The 20,814-nt window shown below is 47.1% G+C and overlaps 1 protein-coding gene across 4 annotated transcripts in view; it reads right to left on the bottom strand.

Moving 5' to 3' along the window:
• The window catches only part of FKBP5 (FKBP prolyl isomerase 5), an 805,772-nt gene that overhangs the window by 222,167 nt on the left and 562,791 nt on the right, over positions 1–20,814 (bottom strand). For all 4 annotated transcript variants that reach the window (XR_011204865.1, XM_069238765.1, XM_069238763.1 and 1 more), the window contains one exon: positions 4,208–4,291. Coding sequence is in view for 3 of the 4 variants with exons in the window: in XM_069238765.1 (XP_069094866.1) it covers positions 4,208–4,291 (84 nt within the window). In the remaining variant the exon portion in view is untranslated. The remainder of the gene's footprint in view (positions 1–4,207; positions 4,292–20,814) is intronic.

The following is a 20,814-nucleotide window of genomic DNA, read 5'->3' as shown; positions in this document are numbered from 1 at the left end:
CACACTGAAGATGTTACTTTACTGTGCCCTCTGTAGAGATAATCTGTGGATTAATGTGTTTCCAGGACTCCTCATGCAGCAGGGGATTACTGTAATGTTTATATGAGACTATCAATGAATATTCTACTATAAAAAACTAAAATAATACCCAAACAATCAAGACTTTGACAAGGAATCTGCTGAGCCGTGAAGATTCCGAGGATGCACATATACGCATGATGGTGGTGTGCACATGTAATGTATGTGATTAAGGGATGCTGGTATATAACTCTGTATTAAAATGGCTACAGAAACAGTTTCTTCATACAGGCTAAGCCACAGACTGACAGTGGGAAATAGCCAGTAACTAAATATTTGGGACAAAACTCTGGAATACAAGTCTCTAACTGGAGTACCAAGGAAATATCATGACCCTAATGAGAGGAGTGTTATTCAGATTCAGAAAGGAGGAATCTTTCCAGGGGTCTCGTGACAGACTTCAGGAATTTGGCACTGAAATCTTGATCAACCCAGTAATACTATTTGGGTTGAGACTGGGGCAGATATTTCTTGGTCTGTTACCACAGGACCCACAAATTTGAGACAAGGTTACATCCTACCAAAAGACATGGGGTACTCATCCTGTACAATAAGGTATGGCATTGGAAAAGGTGCTTTGCAGCTCTCACACCAGTAGTGGTAGGCGTTGTAAAACCATAGACTGTTATCAGTCTTAGACTGCTCCTAATAATGCTCAATACTTCCATATTGTGATTAAGTCAAGACTCTCCTCTGGCACCAGCCTCTTCTTAGGGAAAACAGTACACTGTCCCTCAAATAACTTGGAACAGAAAGAGCAAGAACTCATTTGATGGAAAGTCCACGAATGTGCCACACAGCCCAGACATCCACCCACCTTACTTGAAACCAGTCATCATTCGCATGTTTAGAAAAGGCAGGAAAAACGTTGTTCTTATTATCCAGTAAAAGCTCAGCAACACTGGAAAATGCCCTTCTAGGAAAGGAAGACAGTAAAAAGGGGAGGTCCCCAATCAGAAGGTGTAAGCACTGAAGACGCTGTTCTGTCTGCCTTACTGACATAAGAAAAACAATGTCTGCACTGAGACCATTATTGTTGAAGAGGTATGGGGAGGGGTTTGCACAAATGGAGATAAGGCGCTCTTGCATGAGCTCTGTGAAAACTCAAGTGACAGCATACTTCTACAGATTAATTACTCATCTTCCCTGCAGGGTAAGAAATCCCCAACCAACTGGGAAGGAGTATCATTACTTTCACACTTTCGTCCAGCCAGAAATAAACAGGCAATGTTTGATCTGCAATAAACATGGAGAAATAGCTCATGTGGCCTTATAGACTTCTTTCACAAACTTGGGGAATTTGTCTTGTGAATCAATAGAACCAAGTCTTATAAGGAAAGGGTAGCTTGTTATAATTCACACAGTTAATTCATCTCTACCTTAGTGAGGGATCCCAGAATAGGCTATTCAACAGGAAATCTCTATCAAAATATCTCTAAACCAAACACCTATGCAAAGGCAACGTCATTCCTTTGTTCAAATAAAGACAATCAAAATTAAACACAAAACTAAATAAACCATGGGCACTGAAAAGCCTATTTTTTGTCCTTTTAAAAAGCCAAAAGCAGCAAGAAACGCATCTGGCAGGCAGTGCCTACATTAGTCATTTAACGCATAGCAGCAGGGCTGTAGAACCCTGAAATCTTTGGGACTGTATCGTCCATGAATAGCAGTTTATTTTCATGGGTTGATCAGAGTGCTCCATGGAAATGTGTTTTATTATATGTGTTACCGACTTTGGTGCATGTTAACAGTCTCGTGTGCTGCAATGTTATATGGCGTATAAATTAGTAAATAGAATCTACTAGACCTAATGCGGGTCTTCACAGAGATTTTTAGCTTAATTTCCAATGTAAACGAATGAGATATGGATGCAAAAAATTGCAAGTTATTATTTTTGTGCATTTTCTGCTACTCGGGTTAGGAAAATCAAATAACGTTTTTTCTATTCTCTGCTGCATGGTGACTTAAGATCTGCTTACAGGTTAACGTTGTACAAGTTCTGTGCCAGAGAAACTGAAAGATACTATGGGGGTTATTCCAACTTTGGAGGAAGTGGTAATCTGTCCCAAAAGTGACGGTAAAGTGACGGATATACCACCAGCCGTATTACGAGTCCATTATATCCTATGGAACTCGTAATACAGCTGGTGGTAAATCCGTCACATTTGGGACGGATTACCACCTCCTCCAAAGTTGGAATAACCCCCATGTGTGTATTTCCATTTATTTATAGTTTCTTTAGAAAATATGTATTGCTACTATGTCATAACAATAAAATACACACACACTCTTTAAAACTGTGTATTCGTGTGTGTGTGTGTATATATATATATATATATGTATGTGTATATGTTGTTTCTGTGCTTGGCATGTTTCGTGGATCATTGCATGGCATCTGGGTGGGTTGTTATACTAGATATCTATGAATTCCTGCTCTCATCTTATCACACTTATCTACTCATCATCATATGTCATGTCTTTATCAAACTATCCTCCATTCTCACTCTGACTCATCCCAAATCCCTTCTACTAGTTTAATCTCCCAAATAACTCTGCCTAAGCTCTTCCCTCCGCTTCCACATCTAACTCACCAAACCTCACTCTACTACTGTGACCTCCCACACAACCCTACTAAATTCTTTCGCATTTATCTCGCCCTGCTACTATGCTCTCCCTAACCCTTCCACATACTCTTCCCTCCTCCACCCCCCTTTACTCATCCCAAGCCTTTGGGTTGAGTAAATGAAGGATATACTCCCAATTAACACTTCTGGATTTCTTTCCTCCTCCACCCCTCCATTACTCCAGTCAATCTAACTAACAAACTCTCATATACGCGGCTCAAATTAACTCATAATAATACTAAAACTGTACTCATAATTTCCCGATACTAATCCGTCACTAATTCTTGTTGGGTTCCAGAGTAGCGTGCTACTCATCGAAAAGCGCTTCGACGTCTCGTCAGGGGTAGTAAGCGCTATATAAATACGATTACACTACAATACAATACAATCCAGCAGCTTCTAAGTGCTTCCTCAAAACATAATAGAAGCATTATTTTCGGTCCTGTGTAAAAAATGCAAGTGCGTTCTGAATGCAATTGCTCCATAAGCTTTAATGCACTGAAAAAGTATAAAACACCCTAGGAACTGGGGTGGGGCTAGCACACTGACTGCGGGCAAGATATCCAGATAATCGGGATAAAAAAAAGACTTCCATGTCTGTGTACTGGCTGGAACCAGAATCCAAGAAGAATTCTCTGTGCTGATCTCTAGTTGGTTACCCTGCATATTTTACTGATAGACCCATTCTCTGTGACTGAAACAGTAGCTGTCCAATCTATTGGGCAATCTGGAGCAGAATGGAAAAGTAAATTACACAGCGCAAGCCTTCACCCTATGGGCACACTGCCGCTAGAAAACATGCAGTTTATAAAAAGAGATCAGGAAGGAGCCAATTAACAAAAACACACCGTTTTTAAGGCTTTCCCAAAAACAGGATGAGAGGAAATGGTTTTCAAAGCCAGCAGTAACAAGTTGCATAAAGGACCTCCATCATGGACGATGGTCTTTTTGCCATTCGAGGTCTTTAAAACCTTGGATTGACAAAAAGGAGAGCGTTACGGGACAATACCTTTACAGAGGCAATAAAAGGATTCCATCTTGTAACCTCTTGCTTTATTTTTTTAGATGACTGTGTCCTTTTACTGAGAGGAAGCCATTCAATCTACGGTTTTGTCTCTTTCAGAATACACAAAACAGGTGTGAACTCAAGTGCTTATTAAGTGTGGTTTCATAGACCTTCTTCTCATAAAAAACACAGCCCCCCACTAAGAGCTACAAGGGGAGCCATCCACACACCAAAAAGAATGATGCTAGCAAGAATCTACCCGATGATAAATTATGCCACTTGAAGTGGGTGAGGGTGACAGTTCTTTTAAATAAAATATATTTGCATGGGTAAATGAGAACCGAGTGTTTTCGCTCTAATTTTCCTCTTTCTACAACAATATTTTATTCACCAACGTTTGTTCTTCAGACTCAGATTCCATTTGATATAGTATGAAATTATAACAGCACTAAAGTGGGGTAGGCATTAAAATACGACGGCCAGGCGATAAACTTACCTTGAAGTAAACTGCTCCTTTGTCCTTCACCACAGCAGCCTGTATCAATTTCTCTTTGGTGTCCATCTCCCAGGATTCTTTGGCCTACAGACAAAAATGGAGAAAAATGTAATGAAGGGCACTTGGCAAAAGAACATACAGACTAGGAAACCATGCAGATAGCAGTATAAATTGAAGAGTCTGCTGACAGAGATGAAGCCAGGCAAAGGAAAAGCAGGTATGGGGGCCAGGAGATATTTGCCTAAATGTAATAGAGGGCAAAAGGGCTCCAATGACAGACATGCACATATGAGGACTCCTCTTGCAGTCATATGGGTGGCTGCAGATGGTCCAGCCTGATGATAGACAATCAAACCAGACAATCCCAACACTAATCCCAACACTAAGGGCCTGCCGCCCGCCAAGCGGGAACCGCCAGAAGACCGTACCGCGGTCAAAAGACCGCAGCGGTCATTCTGGGTTTCCCACGAGGAAGCCGGCTCCGAATGGAGCCGGCGGAGTGGGAAGGTGCGACGGGTGCAGTCGCACCCGTCGCGAATTTCAGTGTCTGCAAAGCAGACACTGAAATTCTTTGTGGGGCCCTCTTACGGGGGGCCCTGCAGTGCCCATGCCATTGGCATGGACACTGCAGGGGCCCCCAGGGGCCCCACGACACCCCATACCGCCATCCTGTTCCTGGCGGGCGACCCGCCAGGAACAGGATGGCGGTATGGGGTGTCAGAATCCCCATGGCGGCGCAGCTTGGTGGATTCCCATGGGCAGTGGAAAGTCGGCGGTACACCGCCGGCTTTCCGCTTCTGGCCGCGGCTGTACCGCCGCGGTCAGAATGCCCGGCAGAGCACCGCCAGCCTGTTGGCGGTGCTACCGCCGACCCGGGCCCTGGCGGTATTTACCGCCAGGGTCAGAATGACCCCCTAAATGTGTTCTATTACATAGGAAGTGTTAGGAATCAGACAAAAGCAGGATATCTGATCTGAAGGTATTTTTTCAGTTGAAGCCTCACTGGTTCCCCGAAACAGATGGACAAGTTACTTACCTTCAATAATGCTCTTTCTGGTAGAGACTATCTAGCTGCAGATTTCTCAACTTTTGAACACTTTCCATGCGTCAGACTAGATCAGGAAACTTTTCAGTTGTACCTTTGTGCGCCGGAAGGTGGCACCTTGCAGCTCCGCAATGAATACTGTTTCATTCCAGATATTCCATACGGGACCCACTAGGACCCCACTCCCAGAATATGATGCCTGTTACTTTTGAGACTGTCCTCACCGCCATGCAAAGATCCAAAAGCAAATCAGTAGGCAGTGTGCAGATTCCTAAACTTGGGATCTTATAACTGGACAGAGTCAAACCACAGAGATGGGGGTGGGGGGTGGGCGTTGGGTCACGGTAAGAAATCTGCAATTAGATAAAGGGGGTGATTCTGACCCCGGCGGCCAGGGTCGGCGGGAGCACGGCCAACAGGCTGGCCGTCTCCCGCCGGTTTTCCGCTGCCCTATTGAATCCTCCTGCGCCGCCATGGGGATTCTGACACCCCATACCGCCATCCTGTTCCTGGCGGTTCTCCCGCCAGGAACAGGATGGCGGTATGGGGTGTCGCGGGGCCCCTGGGGGCCCCTGCAGTGCCCATGCCAATGGCATGGGCACTGCAGGGGCCCCCGTAAGAGGGCCCCAAAAAGAATGTCAGTGTCTGCTTTGCAGACACTAAAATTGGCGACGGGTGCAACTGCACCCGTCGCACCTTCCCACTCCGCCGGCTCAATTCTGAGCCGGCGTCCTCGTGGGAAGGGTTTTTTGCACTGGGCTGGCGGGCGGCCTTTTGGCGGTCGCCCGCCAGCCCAGTGCAAAAGCCAAAATACCCTCAGCGGTCTTTTGACCGCGGAGCGGTATTTTGGAGGGGGCAAGTCTGGCGGGCGGCCTCCGCCGCCCGCCAGACTCAGAATGACCCCCAAAGTCTCTACCAGAAAGAGCATTACCAAACGTAAATAACTTTTTCTTCCAAAATCGATTTCTGGCCACAGATTCCTTGCCTTTTGAAAGAATACCAAATCAGCACCTATTTGGAGGTGGGGCTCAAACCAGAAAGTCCTTTAGGACAGAGTGGGAAAATGCCCCGCCTGGCAAATCTGACCATCCAGAAAATAATTATTTTGAGAACATATAAAGGGATGCCCATGGTGCCACCTGGCAGATGTCTAAGACATGGACTCTGCGCACTAATGCAGTGGCAGCATCTATGGCCCTTACGGAGGATACGTTTTAGCCAATGCATAGCAGATATTAATGTGTGCACGATCCAGTGGGAGATGGTTCTCCTCTGCTTTGCCTTGCCGCCACAAAGAGCTGATTGTCCACCCAATGGTATTTGGTGTGATCTATATAAAAGTTCAGCGCGCTCTTGAGGTCTAAGTGATGAAGTCTCTCCTCTTCCTTAGAGGAGTGAGGTGGAGCACAGAACGACAGCAGAGTGATGGTTTGGCCGATGTGGAAAAGTGTCACAACTCTCAGCAAGAAGGATGCCGGTCCACAGAAGAAAGAAGTGCATGGTGGATTAACACTGAAAGTCTGAAGCTAACTTATAGGCTGTGCCGAAGCAATGGAAATGAAAAAACACACTCTTCACAGTAAGAAGCCAAAGTGGGCAGGTGTGCAGCAGCTCTGACAAAGTGCACATCATTTAAATTACAACTTGATTAAGGTCCCACTGTGGCATGACCAAAGGAAAGGGGGAAAAGCATTGCAGCCCTTTAAAAAAATCACACTACAACTGGTGGTTTAAACTAAGAGGACTGAAAGATAACCCCTAACTGTGTCCAGAGCAAAGACTTGCTGGGCAAGAGACAGAAGAAATAACAAAGTGTCAGACAGTTTGGCTTGGAGGTGGGTCAATCTGGCAACCACCTCACCAAGGCACCAGTAGAAGATTGAAGGTGTTCAGCTATCGTTGCTCAATCTCCAGTCATGAAAGTGGAGATTGCAAAGGCCCGGGTGGTGAACCTTGTCCAATTCTGTGACAGCAGGTCCTCCCAGGGGCAGCCTGATTGGAGGGCAAATACTCACGAACAGGCATTCTGGATACCATAATCTCTGTACTCATTCCAGACCCACTGGGATGACCTGGGCCCAGTCAGTCCTGATCATCTTGAGGACTCAGAGAAGGACTGGCATTGGAATAACGGCATACAGAGTTCTGCGTTTCACTCAAGAGGAAACACGTCTCAGAGTGAAAAACCCCATAGAAACGCCAGCATATGGAGGTAAAGACATTGCACAATCTAGTTGGTGGCATACAGATAATGCCAAGGTTCTCCCCATGTGCGGAAGAGACCTTACGCTGCCTCCAAGTGTAGTTGCCATTCTCTATTCACTAGGCGCTGATGACTGAGCTCATTTGCCTTGGCATTCAATGATTGTGCTAGATAGCTCCCCGCCAGGAAAATTCCTTGACAGTCCTGGCATTTCCAGAAGTTCAAGGCCTCCTGGCACAGGGTCCGTGACCACACCCTGTCCTGTTTATTTCAGTATGACATGGCATTGGCGCTGTCTCCGACCACCTGTACCAGCCTCTCTTTGGTGGACGGAAGGAATGTTTTCAGTGTCAAGCGGATGGCATTCAGCTCCAAAAGCTTGATGTGGAACTGGGAGTCAGCCAGAGACAAGAAGACTCTGATCTACATCTCCTCCAGATGGCTGCACCAAGCCAGAAGTGATGTGTTGATCACCACTATCAAATCCGCGTGGGGAAGGGAGAGAGGTCTACCACTGACCCAACAGTGGTCAAGTAACCACCACTGCAGGTCTTTTGCAGTCTCCTCCAGAACCTGAAAGTGGTGGAGAGGTCCCCTTCATGTTGTGCCCATTGGACTTCAGAGCCCACTGCAGAGCCCGCATATAATACGTGGCGTGCTCAACCAACAGAATAAGTTGACCTCACTGAAATCCGAAACCGAGGCTGAAAAATTGGAATCATAACCTAAAGGTCCTGTGCTCTCTTTACCAGGGAAAAGGCACAAAACCAAGCCTTGACCAGAATGGCTCAGGTGAAGTGGGGCATGTGAGAAAGAGTCAGGTGTGATGTTGGCACATTGAAAGTGAAACTCAAAGATGAGAGGAGGTTTGCAGTAGCATGGAAAAGGTTGAGGACTGCCTGAGGTGAGCTCACCTTCAACAGCCAGTCACCGAGGTAGGGGAAGACTTGCACCCTGATCTCCAAAGGTTAGCTGCCACCACAGCCATCACTTTTGGGAACACCCAATGGGTGCTGGTGAAACCAAAGGGAAGCACAGCTAACTGGAAATGCTCCTTTCCCATCGTAATCTGCAGGTAGCAGCTATGGGCTGGCAGGACGGGTATGTAAAAATAGGCATCCTGCAAGTCGAATGCCACCATCGAGTCTCCAAGGTCCAGGGTAGCCAAGACCTGGGCCAAGGCAATAATCTTCAATTTATCCTTCTGGAAAGAGGCGTTGAGAGGACGTTGATTCAGGACAGGATGAAGACCTCTGTCCTTCTAGGGCACCAGAAAATAACAGGAATAACAACCCCGTCCTACTGCTGGCACTAGCACCCCCTTGATAGTCCCTTTAGCCAAAAGGCATGCAATTCCTGCTGCAAAATGGAGATATGGTCCTACATCAGTCATTGGGTAGACTGTGGAAAATGCTGCAGGGACAAAAGGAAGGATAAGGTGTAGCCTCTGTAAACAGTTTGCAGTATCCACCTGTCTGATGTGACTGCTTGCCAGCCCGGACAGAAGCAGTGAGTTCTGCCTTCTACTGGGTGGCTGTGACTCTGTAAGGGTATTATAGAGAGGTTTGGCAGATGGTGGTGCAGGAGAGCTTGTGATCTGAGCAGCACGCTGACCATGACTGCAGGGGTCTTGGGCACCTCTGCCTCTCTTGCGAAACTGCTGGGTCGTTTGAGGAGGCTAGACAGATTTGAGGTAAGGGACGCCTCTCCCAAAGCCACGAAAGGAACTGGTGTGGACGGCGAGATGGTTACTTTTTATGCATGATTTATCTACAAATCAAATGTATCAGAATAATGATGATTATAAAAATCTTAGCAGTTATAATTAATGTTAGGGCAAAACATATAAATGTCACACAAGAACAAGTTGATTACCATCAGTAATGCTCTTTCTGGTGGATACTCTATCTAATCGCAGAATACTCACACTTTGAATACCTCAGATGACAGACTGGATCCAGATATTTTTCTGCTGCGTGTGCAGCTCCGTCTTTCGAGAGACACCAGAGCCACATGCCAGTGTCACCACTGTGCACTGACATCAGTTTCTTTCTTGTCTCTGTCTGTGGTGTCAGACACAGCGCTTAATACCTGTTCAAATATGAAAGTGTGCAGATCTTTAAGGCACCTCTGTACAGACAGAGAAGAGAGTCTATTCCACAGAATGGGGAGGTAGGACAGTGGTGAGGAACCTGCAGTTAGATAGCGTAATCAACAGAACGAGCATTACCCAAGGTAAGTAATTTGTTCTTCTGATGGACTATTTTAATCACAGATTCCTCACCCTGTGAATGGATAGGAAAATACTACTTCCGAAGGTGGATGGTCTCTGGAATCGCTCACACCAAAAACCCTGTAGCACCTAATGGACAAAGTGCCACTCCCACCGGACTTGGCTATCAAGGCTGTAGGGCCTTCTGAACATATGAACTGATTCCCATGATGTGGCCTGACATATGTTCAAAACAAGTACTCCGTGTGCCAATGAAGTGGTAGCAGCCTGGGGTCTGGTGGAATGAGCCCTTAGACAATCTGGAGGTTGCTTCTTGGCCAGTGCATTGCAGATCTTAATACAGAGCACTATCCACCTCAATATGATCTTATTCTGCACCGTCTTATCCTTCTTTGTCCCTGTGAACCCTACAAAAAGCCGATCATCCACCTGATGGTCCTTTGTGCAATCAATGTAGAAGCTCAAGGCCCTTTTGGACTTCAAGCAGTAAAGCCTCTTTTTCTCTTTCGAGAGGTGAGGTGGAGCAAAGAATACCGGAAAAGTGATGGATTGCCTGACATGAAAAGGCACCAGCAGGAATGCTGGTTCTAGTCCACAACACCAGTATGTCCGAGAAAAAGGGGGTGTACTGGGGATGAACGGACAGAGGATGCAGCTCACCCGAAAAGCTAAAGTTATTTCTATGAGAAAGACTGTTTTGAAAGTCAGCAGACACAAAGGACAGCTGTGTAATGGCTCAAATGGTGTATACATAATAAAGTTGGGAACCCTTAAGAGTGCCCTCGGCAAGTCCTTGCTGGGCTAACAACAGTCCAAAAAACAACTTTGCCTGTAATGAATCTGCATGGCAGGATGCACACCAGACCACTAATTTGTCCCAGCATCCAGAGTAAACAGTTTTTGTAGATTAACACCTGGCCGCTAGGATGACATCCACTATTTCAGGAGGCAGACTGAAAGCAGTCAACTGTTGTGGCTTAATATCCACATATGGAGATGTAGAATGTACATGCAAGGGTGCACGACCTTGCCGGCTGCTTTGACAGGCGATCCTCCCGTATCAACAACCTGATCGGAAGACAGATACTCATTCCCGAAAGTTCTGAATACCACTCTTTCCTGGTGCAATCCAGAGGGACTAGGATCAATTGGGCCCTTGTCTCTGGTGTGTCTGATCTTCTTGAGAATTCAGGACAGCAGAGGTATAGACAGGAAGGCATACAGGAGCCCTCATGCTCCACTGTATGCAGAATGGGTGAAAGAAAGCTTTCTGGGAACTCCAATGCACAAAGGTGAAGCGACAGTGCATGATCTTAGCAGTGGCAAATAGACCAAGCCAGGGTTCTCTCACCATTGCTGGAAGACATCATGTGCCTCCTCTCGGTGTGGTTGCAATTTGTGATCTGCCAGGCACCAGCAGCCGAGGTTGTCTGCTATGGCATTTAAAGAACACGAACAGGGATATGCCTTGCTGACTCAGTAAATTTGAGAGGCACAAGGCCTCTTGGCACAGGACCCTGGAACCCAACTCCATCCTGCTTGATGCAGTATCACATGTCAGAGGTGTTGTGCATAAGGTCCTGAACCAGCCTCCCTTTGACATATAATAGGAAGGCCTTTAACACCAAGCAAATAGCCCAGAACTCCAAAAAACTGATGTTGAGGTGGGTCTCTGCTAGCGAACAGTCGTCTGAACTCCACCTCTCCCAGTTGAGCTCTCCAACTCAACAGGAATGATGAGTCCACCACTACTGTCAGCTCTTGGGAGGATAGGGGTCTGCCACAGGTCCAAATGCCATTAAGCATCCACCACTTCAGATCTTTTGCAGTCTCCTTTGAACCTGTATGTAATCTTACACACTCCCTTAATGCTGAGTCCACTGAGACTTCAGATCGCACTGCAGAACCAGCATATGCTTTCTGGTGTAGTTGACAAGCAGGAGGCTAAGAAGTCTCAGAGCCACTCTCACTATGACCCAGGACCATAGCCCAAAACATCAGGATCAAAGCCCAAATATTCTGGACACGTGGTGCTGAAAGGCTCAAAACTGCACCGTATCCGTAATGGCTCAGATGAATTGGAGCAAGGGAGTTAAGTATGACTTCAGCATGTTGATCGAAAGCCCTAAAGATGTGAGGAGGTTTCCCACCATCTGGAGGTGGTCTACGACTGACTGTGGTAAACCTGCTTTCAACAGCCAGTGGCTGAGGTAGGGGAGGGCTGGTATCCTCAACCTCCAAAGAAGTGCTGTGACTACTGCCATCAGTTTTGTGAACGCCTGAGTGGGACTGGTAACACTGAAGGGCAGCACAGAAAACTGAGCCACAGGTAACTCATGTGGGACTGCAGGACAGGAATGTAAAAATAGGCGCTCGGCAGGTCCAGTGCTACTATACAGTCTCCGTGAACTAGAGCAGATAGAACGTGAGCATCCTGAATTAGTCCTTTTTCTGAAAGACATTGAGAGTGCAAAGATCTAAAATAAGATGAAGGCTTCCATTCTTCTTCAGCACCAGGAAATAATTGGAGTAACAACCAGTCACTATTTCTGATGCCAGGACCCTTTTCTATGGCTCCTTTGTCCGTCACTATTTCTGATACTGGGGCACTTTTCTATAGCTCCTTTGTCCAAAAGAACCTAGATGTATTTTCATAGAATGGTCAAATGGTCTTCCAAAAACTGCCTAGGTTGGTGGGGTATGCAGTAGGTCTGTCAGGAATGTTAGGGAGTAGCCCTGTTAAATAATTTGGAGCCCCACAATCAGATTTGATGCTCTTTCACCCACAGAAGTAATAACTTATCCTGCCTCCTACAGGATGGCCATGTTCCGTTGGGAGCAAACTGAAATGGTTTGCAAGTTGAAGTGGCGGGCAGTGGACTGGGAAGCTCCTGCTGACCTGGACATTTTCAGCTAGATCCTCAACCCCAACCTCAAAAGGAAGGGGAGCGGGGTCTGCTGCTGGAGTAGAGGGCTTTGTGGTTGTCTGTGCATTGAATCCCTTTTAAAACCTCAAAAGAGGAAAAAGTGCTAGGGATACTGGTGCATGGGTGCAGAAAGGCCTAGAGAGCGTGATGTGGCCCTGATGTCCTTGAAGGGATCCAATGCAAAGTCAGCCTAATCACCAAAGAAATGGGTACTGTTAAATGGCATATCCATTAATAATATGTGGATGTCACCCGAGAACTGGTGGATCTCATATACACGTGGTGCTGAAGCACCACACTGATACAGACTACCCTACCTAAGAAGTCAGTCGTGTCCAGTCCAGAACCGATCATATACTTTACTGCATTCAGGCCATCTGGATGATCTGCCATAATTTTGCACAAAACTCTTCAGGGACTGCCAGCAAAATCTTGCTGATGATATCGCACAATGTGTGTGAATATCTCCCAAGCATGCAGCTAGCACTGACTGAGTTAAGGACTAAGCTGGCAGAAGTGTAAAACCTACCTAATTTGCAAAAACATTCTACAGGTTGTATAGTTACTTAACTAAGCTTTGTTATGCCAAGTAATGTCAGCATCGCTGCATAACTTATGCTGCTGCTGCGTCTGCAATCACGCGTCAATCTCTCAACATGCTCCCTCAGCAACCAGCAAATGTATGTTACCACTCCCTAACTCTACCATCCCTTTATACCTTTGCTTACAATAGTTCTCTATGGAAGGGGTAAAGGTAAGCCACTGTAAGTCTTATGTTGCCCCTTTGGAACACTGACAATGTGCCCTTTGCAGAAGTGCAAATAAGGCAATTGGCTGTATTTATTTCTTCTTCTTCCCAGGAAAGGTCCATACAAGGCAGGATGGTGTTGTGTCTGTAATTACTAGACATCGCTCTGTGGCTTGGTAAGTTTCGAGTTTTGTTTTTTTAACACAGCTACTATTAAAATGCAGTTTGGGACAAATAAAGCAATCAAGCACATATCTGTTTGCACTACAATTGAAATAGCCAGTTGGCTTCTGTAGGAAGTTGGCTCTGTATGTACTATTTTAAAGTAAGAAATAGCATGCACAGAGTCCAAGGGTTCCCCTTAGAGGTAAGATAGTGGCAAAAAGAGATAATTCTAATGCTCTATTTTGTGGTAGTGTGGTCGAGCAGTAGGCTTATCAGAGGGTAGTGTTAAGCATTTGTTGTACACACACAGGCAATAAATGAGGAACACACACTCAAAGACAATTCCAGGCCAATAGGTTTTTGTATAGAAAAATATATTTTCTTAGTTTATTTTAAGAACCACAGGTTCAGGATCTACAACCAATACTTCAAATGAAAGGTACTTTACTTAGGTATCATAGGAACTTTGAATCAGCAAAATAGCATGTACAGATTTGGCAAAAATGGCAATAAGCTATTTTAAAACTAGACAGAGCAAATTTCAACAGTTCCTGGGGGAGGTAGGTATTTGTTAGTTTTGCAGGTAAGTAAACCACCTTCAGGGTTCAAAGTTGGGTCCAAGGTAGCCCACCGTTGGGGGTTCAGGGCAACCCCAAAGTTACCACACCAGCAGCTCAGGGCCAGTCAGGTGCAGAGGTCAAAGTGGTGCCCAAAACGCATAGGCCTCAATGGAGAAGGGGGTGCCCCGGTTCCAGTCTTCCAGCAGGTAGGTACCCGCGACTTCGGAGGGCAGACCAGGGGGATTTTGTAGGGCACCGGGGGGACACAAGTCAGCAAAAAAAGTACACCCTCAGCGGCACGGGGGCGGCCGGGTGCAGAGTGAAAACAGGCGTTGGGTTTACAATAGGTTTCAATGGGAGACCCAGGGGTCTCTTCAGCGAAGCAGGCAGGCAAGGGGGGGGGCTCCTCGGGTTAGCCAACACCTGGGCAAGGGAGAGGGCCACCTGGTGGTCACTTCTGCACTGGAGGTCAGATCCTTCAGGTCCTGGGGGCTGCGGGTGCAGTGTCTTTACCAGGCGTCGGGTTCTTTGAAGCAGGCAGTCGCGGTCAGGGGGAGCCTCTGGATTTCCTCTGCAGGCTTCGCTGGGGGAGGTCCGGGGGGTCAACTCTGGCTACTCACAGGGTCGCAGTCGCCGGGGAATCCTCCCTGTAGTGGTGGTTCTCCGCAGGTCGAGCCGGGGGCGTCAGGTGCAGAGTGGAAAATCTCACGCTTTCGGCGGGAAACGTGTGGTCTTTAAAAGTTGCTTCTTTGTTGCAAAGTTGCAGTTTCTTTGGAACAGGGCCGCTGTCCTCTAGAGTTCTTGGTCCTTTTAGATGCAGGGTAGTCCTGTGAGGCTTCAGAGGTCGCTGGACCCTGGGAAGCGCGTCACTGTTGTAGTTTCTCTTGAAGTGAGGAGACAGGCCGGTAGGGCTGGGGCCAAAGCAGTTGGTGTCTCTGTCTTCTCTGCAGGGCTTCAGCTCAGCAGTCCTTCTTCGTCTTAGGTTGCAGGAATCTAGTTTCCTAGGTTCTGGGGAGCTTTTAAATACTGAATTTAGAGGTGTGTTTAGGTCTGGGAGGGCAGTATCCAATGGCTACTGTCCTCGAGGGTGGCTACCCCTCTTTGTGCCTCCTCCCTGAGGGGAGGGGGCACATCCCTATTCCTATTGGGGGAATCCTCCAAAATCAAGATGGAGGATTTCTAAAGGCATGGGTCACCTCAGCTCAGGACACCTTAGGGGCTGTCCTGACTGGTGGGTGACTCCTCCTCGTTTTTCTAATTTTCTCCCCTGGACTTGCAGCCAAAAGTGGGAGCTGTGTCCAGGGGGCAGGCATCTCCACTAGCTGGAGTGCCCTGGGGCATTGTAACACAAAGCCTGAGCCTTTGAGGCTCACTGCTATGTGTTACAGTTCCTGCAGGGGGGAGGTGTGAAGCACCTCCAACCAGAGCAGGCTTTTGTTTCTGTCCTCAGAGAGCACAAAGGCCCTCACCACATGGGGTCAGAAACTCGTCTCTCAGCAGCAGGCTGGCACAGACCAGTCAGTCCTGCACTGAACAATTGGGTAAAATACAGGGGGCATCTCTAAGATGCCCTCTGTGTGCATTTAAAAAAAAAATCCAACTCTGGCATCAGTGTGGGTTTATTATTCAGAGAAGTTTGATACCAAACTTCCCAGTATTCAGTGTAGCCATTATGGAGCTGTGGAGTTCGTTTTTGACAAACTCCCAGACCATATACTTAATATGGCCACACTGTACTTACAATGTCTAAGAATAGACTTAGACACTATAGGGGCATGTTGCTCATGCAGCTATGCCCTCACCTGTGGTATAGTGCACCCTGTCTTAGGTCTGTAAGGCCTGCTAGAGGGGTGACTTACCTATGCCACAGGCAGCATTTTGTGTGCATGGCATCCTGAGAGGGATGCCATGCCGACTTTGCCTTTTTCCCCACTGTAGGAGGCTGGACTGGCTTGTAGTGAGTACCAAGGGGTACTTACACCTTGCACCAGGCCCAGTTATCCCTTATTAGTGTATAGGGTGTCTAGCAGCATAGGCTGATAGATAATGGTAGTTTAGCAGAGCAGCTTAGGCTGAACTAGGAGACGAGTGAAGCTCCTACAGTACCACTTAGTGTCATATGCACAATATCATAAGAAAACACAATACACAGATATACTAAAAATAAAGGTACTTTATTTTTATGACAATATGCCAAAAGTATCTCAGTGAGTACCCTCAGTATGAGGATAGCAAATATACACAAGATATATGTACACAATACCAAAATATGCAGTAATAGTATTAGAAAACAGTGCAAACAATGTATAGTTACAATAGGATGCAATGGGGACACATAGGGATAGGGGCAACACAAACCATATACTCCAAAAGTGGAATGCGAACCACGAATGGACCCCAAACCTATGTGACCTTGTAGAGGGTCGCTGGGACTATTAGAAAATAGTAAGGGTTAGAAAAATAGCCCACCCCAAGACCGTGAAAAGTGAGTGCAAAGTGCACTAAAGTTCCCCAAAGGACATAGAAGTCCTGATAGGGGAATTCTGCAGGAAAGACACAAACCAGCAATGCAACAACGATGGATTTCCAGTCGAGGGTACCTGTGGAACCACGGGACCAAGTCCAAAAGTCACAAGCAAGTCGGAGATGGGCAGATGCCCAGGAAATGCCAGCTGTGGGTGCAAAGATGCTGCTACTGGACAGTAGAAGCGTAGGTTTCTGCAAGAACGACAAGGGCTTTGGAGGACGGATCCCTCACGCCGTGGAGAGTCGTGCAGAAGTGTTTTCCCGCCGAAAGACCGCCAACAAGCCTTGCTAGCTGCAAATCGTGCGGTTAGTGTTTTTGGATGCTGCTGTGGCCCAGGAGGGACCAGGATGTCGCCAATTGCGTCAGGGGACAGAGGGGGCATCGAGCAAGACAACAAGCCCTCTCAGCAGCAGGCAGCACCCGCAGAAGTGCCAGAAACAGGCACTACGAGGATGCGTGAAACGGTGCTCACCCGAAGTCGCACAAAGGAGTCCCACGTCGCCGGAGAACAACTTAGGAGGTCGTGCAATGCAGGTTAGAGTGCCGTGGACCCAGGCTGGACTGTGCACAAAGGATTTCCGCCGGAAGTGCACGGAGGCCGGAGTAGCTGCAAAAGTCGCGGTTCCCAGCAATGCAGTCTGGCGTGGGGAGGCAAGGACTTACCTCCACCAAACTTGGACTGAAGAGTCACTGGACTGTGGGAGTCACTTGGACAGAGTTGCTGGATTCAAGGGACCTTGCTCGTCGTGCTGAGAGGAGACCCAGGGGACCGGTGATGCAGTTCTTTGGTGCCTGCGGTTGCAGGAGGACGATTCCGTCGACCCACGGGAGATTTCTTCGGAGCTTCTAGTGCAGAGAAGAGGCAGACTACCCCCACAGCATGCACCACCAGGAAAACAGTCGAGAAGGCGGCAGGATCAGCGTTACAGAGTTGCAGTAGTCGTCTTTGCTACTATGTTGCAGTTTTGCAGGCTTCCAGCGCGGTCAGCAGTCGATTCCTTGGCAGAAGGTGAAGAGAGAGATGCAGAGGAACTCGGATGAGCTCTTGCATTCGTTATCTAAGGAATCCCAAGAGACAGAGACCCTAAATAGCCAGAAAAGAGGGTTTGGCTACCTAGGAGAGAGGATAGGCTAGCAACACCTGAAGGAGCCTATCAGAAGGAGTCTCTGACGTCACCTGATGGCACTGGCCACTCAGAGCAGTCCAGTGTGCCAGCAGCACCTCTGTTTCCAAGATGGCAGAGGTCTGGAGCACACTGGAGGAGCTCTGGGCACCTCCCAGGGGAGGTACAGGTCAGGGGAGTGGTCACTCCCCTTTCCTTTGTCCAGTTTCGCGCCAGAGCAGGGCTAAGGGGTCCCTGAACCGGTGTAGACTGGCTAATGCAGAAATGGGCACCAAATGTGCCCATGAAAGCATTTCCAGAGGCTGGGGGAGGCTACTCCTCCCCTGCCTTCACACCATTTTCTAAAGGGAGAGGGTGTAACACCCTCTCTCAGAGGAAGTCCTTTGTTCTGCCATCCTGGGCCAGGCCTGGCTGGACCCCAGGAGGGCAGAAGCCTGTCTGAGGGGTTGGCAGCAGCAGCAGCTGCAGTGAAACCCCAGGAAAGGCAGTTTGGCAGTACCAGGGTCTGTGCTACAGACCACTGGGATCATGGGATTGTGCCAACTATGCCAGGATGGCATAGAGGGGGCAATTCCATGATCATAGACATGTTACATGGCCATATTCGGAGTTACCATTGTGAAGCTACATATAGGTAGTGACCTATATGTAGTGCACGCGTGTAATGGTGTCTGCGCACTCACAAAGTCCAGGGAATTGGCCCTGAACAATGTGGGGGCACCTTGGCTAGTGCCAGGGTGCCCTCACACTAAGTAACTTTGCACCTAACCTTTACCAGGTAAAGGTTAGACATATAGGTGACTTATAAGTTACTTAAGTGCAGTGTAAAATGGCTGTGAAATAACGTGGACGTTATTTCACTCAGGCTGCAGTGGCAGGCCTGTGTAAGAATTGTCAGAGCTCCCTATGGGTGGCAAAAGAAATGCTGCAGCCCATAGGGATCTCCTGGAACCCCAATACCCTGGGTACCTCAGTACCATATACTAGGAAATTATAAGGGTGTTCCAGTAAGCCAATGTGAATTGGTAAAATTGGTCACTAGCCTGTTAGTGACAATTTGGAAAGAAATGAGAGAGCATAACCACTAAGGTTCTGGTTAGCAGAGCCTCAGTGAGACAGTTAGTCACTACACAGGTAACACATTCAGGCACACTTATGAGCACTGGGGCCCTGGCTGGCAGGGACCCAGTGACACATACAACTAAAACAACATATATACAGTGAAAAATGGGGGTAACATGCCAGGCAAGATGGTACTTTCCTACACCCACCAACACACACAATCTACAATGGCAGTGTGCATGTGTTAGGTGAGGGGTCCCCTAGGGTGGCACAACATATGCTGAAGCACTTAAAGACCTTTCCTGGTCACAGGGCCCTTGGTACCACTGGTACCTTTTACAAGGGACTTATCTGTGTGCCAGGGGTGTGCCAATTGTGGAAACAATGGTACATTTTAGGTAAAAGAACACTGGTGCTGGGGCCTGGTTCGCAGGGTCCCAGCACACTTCTCAGTCAAGTCAGCATCAGTATCAGGCAAAAAGTGGGGGGTAACTGCAACAGGGAGTCATTTCCTTACAGCTTCCTAGACCCTAAGCTTGTCACACACATACTCCAAAAAATTAGTGTGCTCATGTTGGCATATATAATCAGGGCTAACTTGTATGCAACATGTATGTATTACTAGGAAAGCCCTACCACACAATAACAGATATACACATGAAAGGAATTTCATAAGGATGCATGGGAGGTAGATTGGGATTGTAATCTCCAACAAAAAGCTTACAGAAAGGTGAAGGTGACTGGGAAACATCATGAAAGCAGTGTAAAGGTCCAATCCACACAATATGTAAACGGTAGAAGGACTACAATAAAGAGTTGGGCCTCACAGATAACATCTGAAACTACCAAAACTCAAAGATGTTTTAGGGAACAATGGCATATATCCTATTTTACAAATGATTTGTGCTTGGGCAAGACTACTTTTAGAGGAAGAAAGTGAAAATATATAACACCTATGGACTGGTGGCAGTTCTGTTCGGGAAGTACCTACTGAACTGGCTGCCTTAACCTAAGGAATTGCATGAAAGCTGATCCCGCAGATTCCCAGGGAGATGTGTATTAGTTCTGTTCCATGTATCACTCTTGCAGCACACAAACCAACTGGCACTGATGCAAGAAAAGTCAAATACAAAAAGAACCAGGAAGAATAAATTAACAGTTGCCCTTCACCACTATTTATTGACTATTACACTGAATGTTTTCCTGTTTGTTAATATTTTTTGGGCAGGTTTGTGATAAAGCACATACAAACATGGCAACTGTTTCTCAACTCCGCGTTATGAGGAAACTTCTCACCACCTACTATACTGCAAAAAAGAGTAAAAAACTGGTTCTTCGCTAGTGGGATGCCTGTGCTGTCTAGCACCTTCATTCCATCCTCTTAATCCCATCCTGGCCATAAAATACGTCCACTCTTAGGTTTTACTTTACCTGCTCGCCCACTAGATTTGTAAAGAGGTTTCTGGATCCTAGTATTTTGGGTGGATGAGACTATGTGTGAATCACAAATATACATTATCTTTGGCATCAATAATACTATTTTTATGGGTAAATAACATTTCTTTCCCCAGGAGTGGTAAATGTAAAAGATTTAGGGCCTGATTACAAGTGTGGTGGTCCTTGGAGCACGGTTGTGGCGATCCGACTGCCCCTACGAGGTTGGCAGGCAGCCCCACCAACCTAGCGTCATCTCCGCTGGGATCGGAGATCCGAAAGGGCTGACAGCTGTGCAGGATGAAATCAGTGAGGGCGACGCTGAAAGGCTGGTGGAGAACAGATGCAGGGAGCCATGCAAGGGGCATGGGCAGTGCAGGAGTCCCCCTGCCCAGCACCCTCGTAATACGCACTGCTGTACTTATACCCTTGTCAGGAGTACATTTCCAACCTTTTTCAGTATGGGAAAAGATTAGAGAAGAGCTGGTGAAAACCCTAAAACATGCAAGTTAATCGGTTTGTACAGACTTGAAAGGGCATTCAAACCCTAGAACTACTGCTTACAGCTATTTCCTGCCT

This window comes from Pleurodeles waltl, chromosome 6 (genome assembly GCF_031143425.1).
Source record: "Pleurodeles waltl isolate 20211129_DDA chromosome 6, aPleWal1.hap1.20221129, whole genome shotgun sequence".
NCBI lineage: Eukaryota > Metazoa > Chordata > Amphibia > Caudata > Salamandridae > Pleurodeles > Pleurodeles waltl.
Note: the sequence above shows the minus strand (reverse complement) of the source record. Positions and strands in the feature narration are given on the sequence as shown.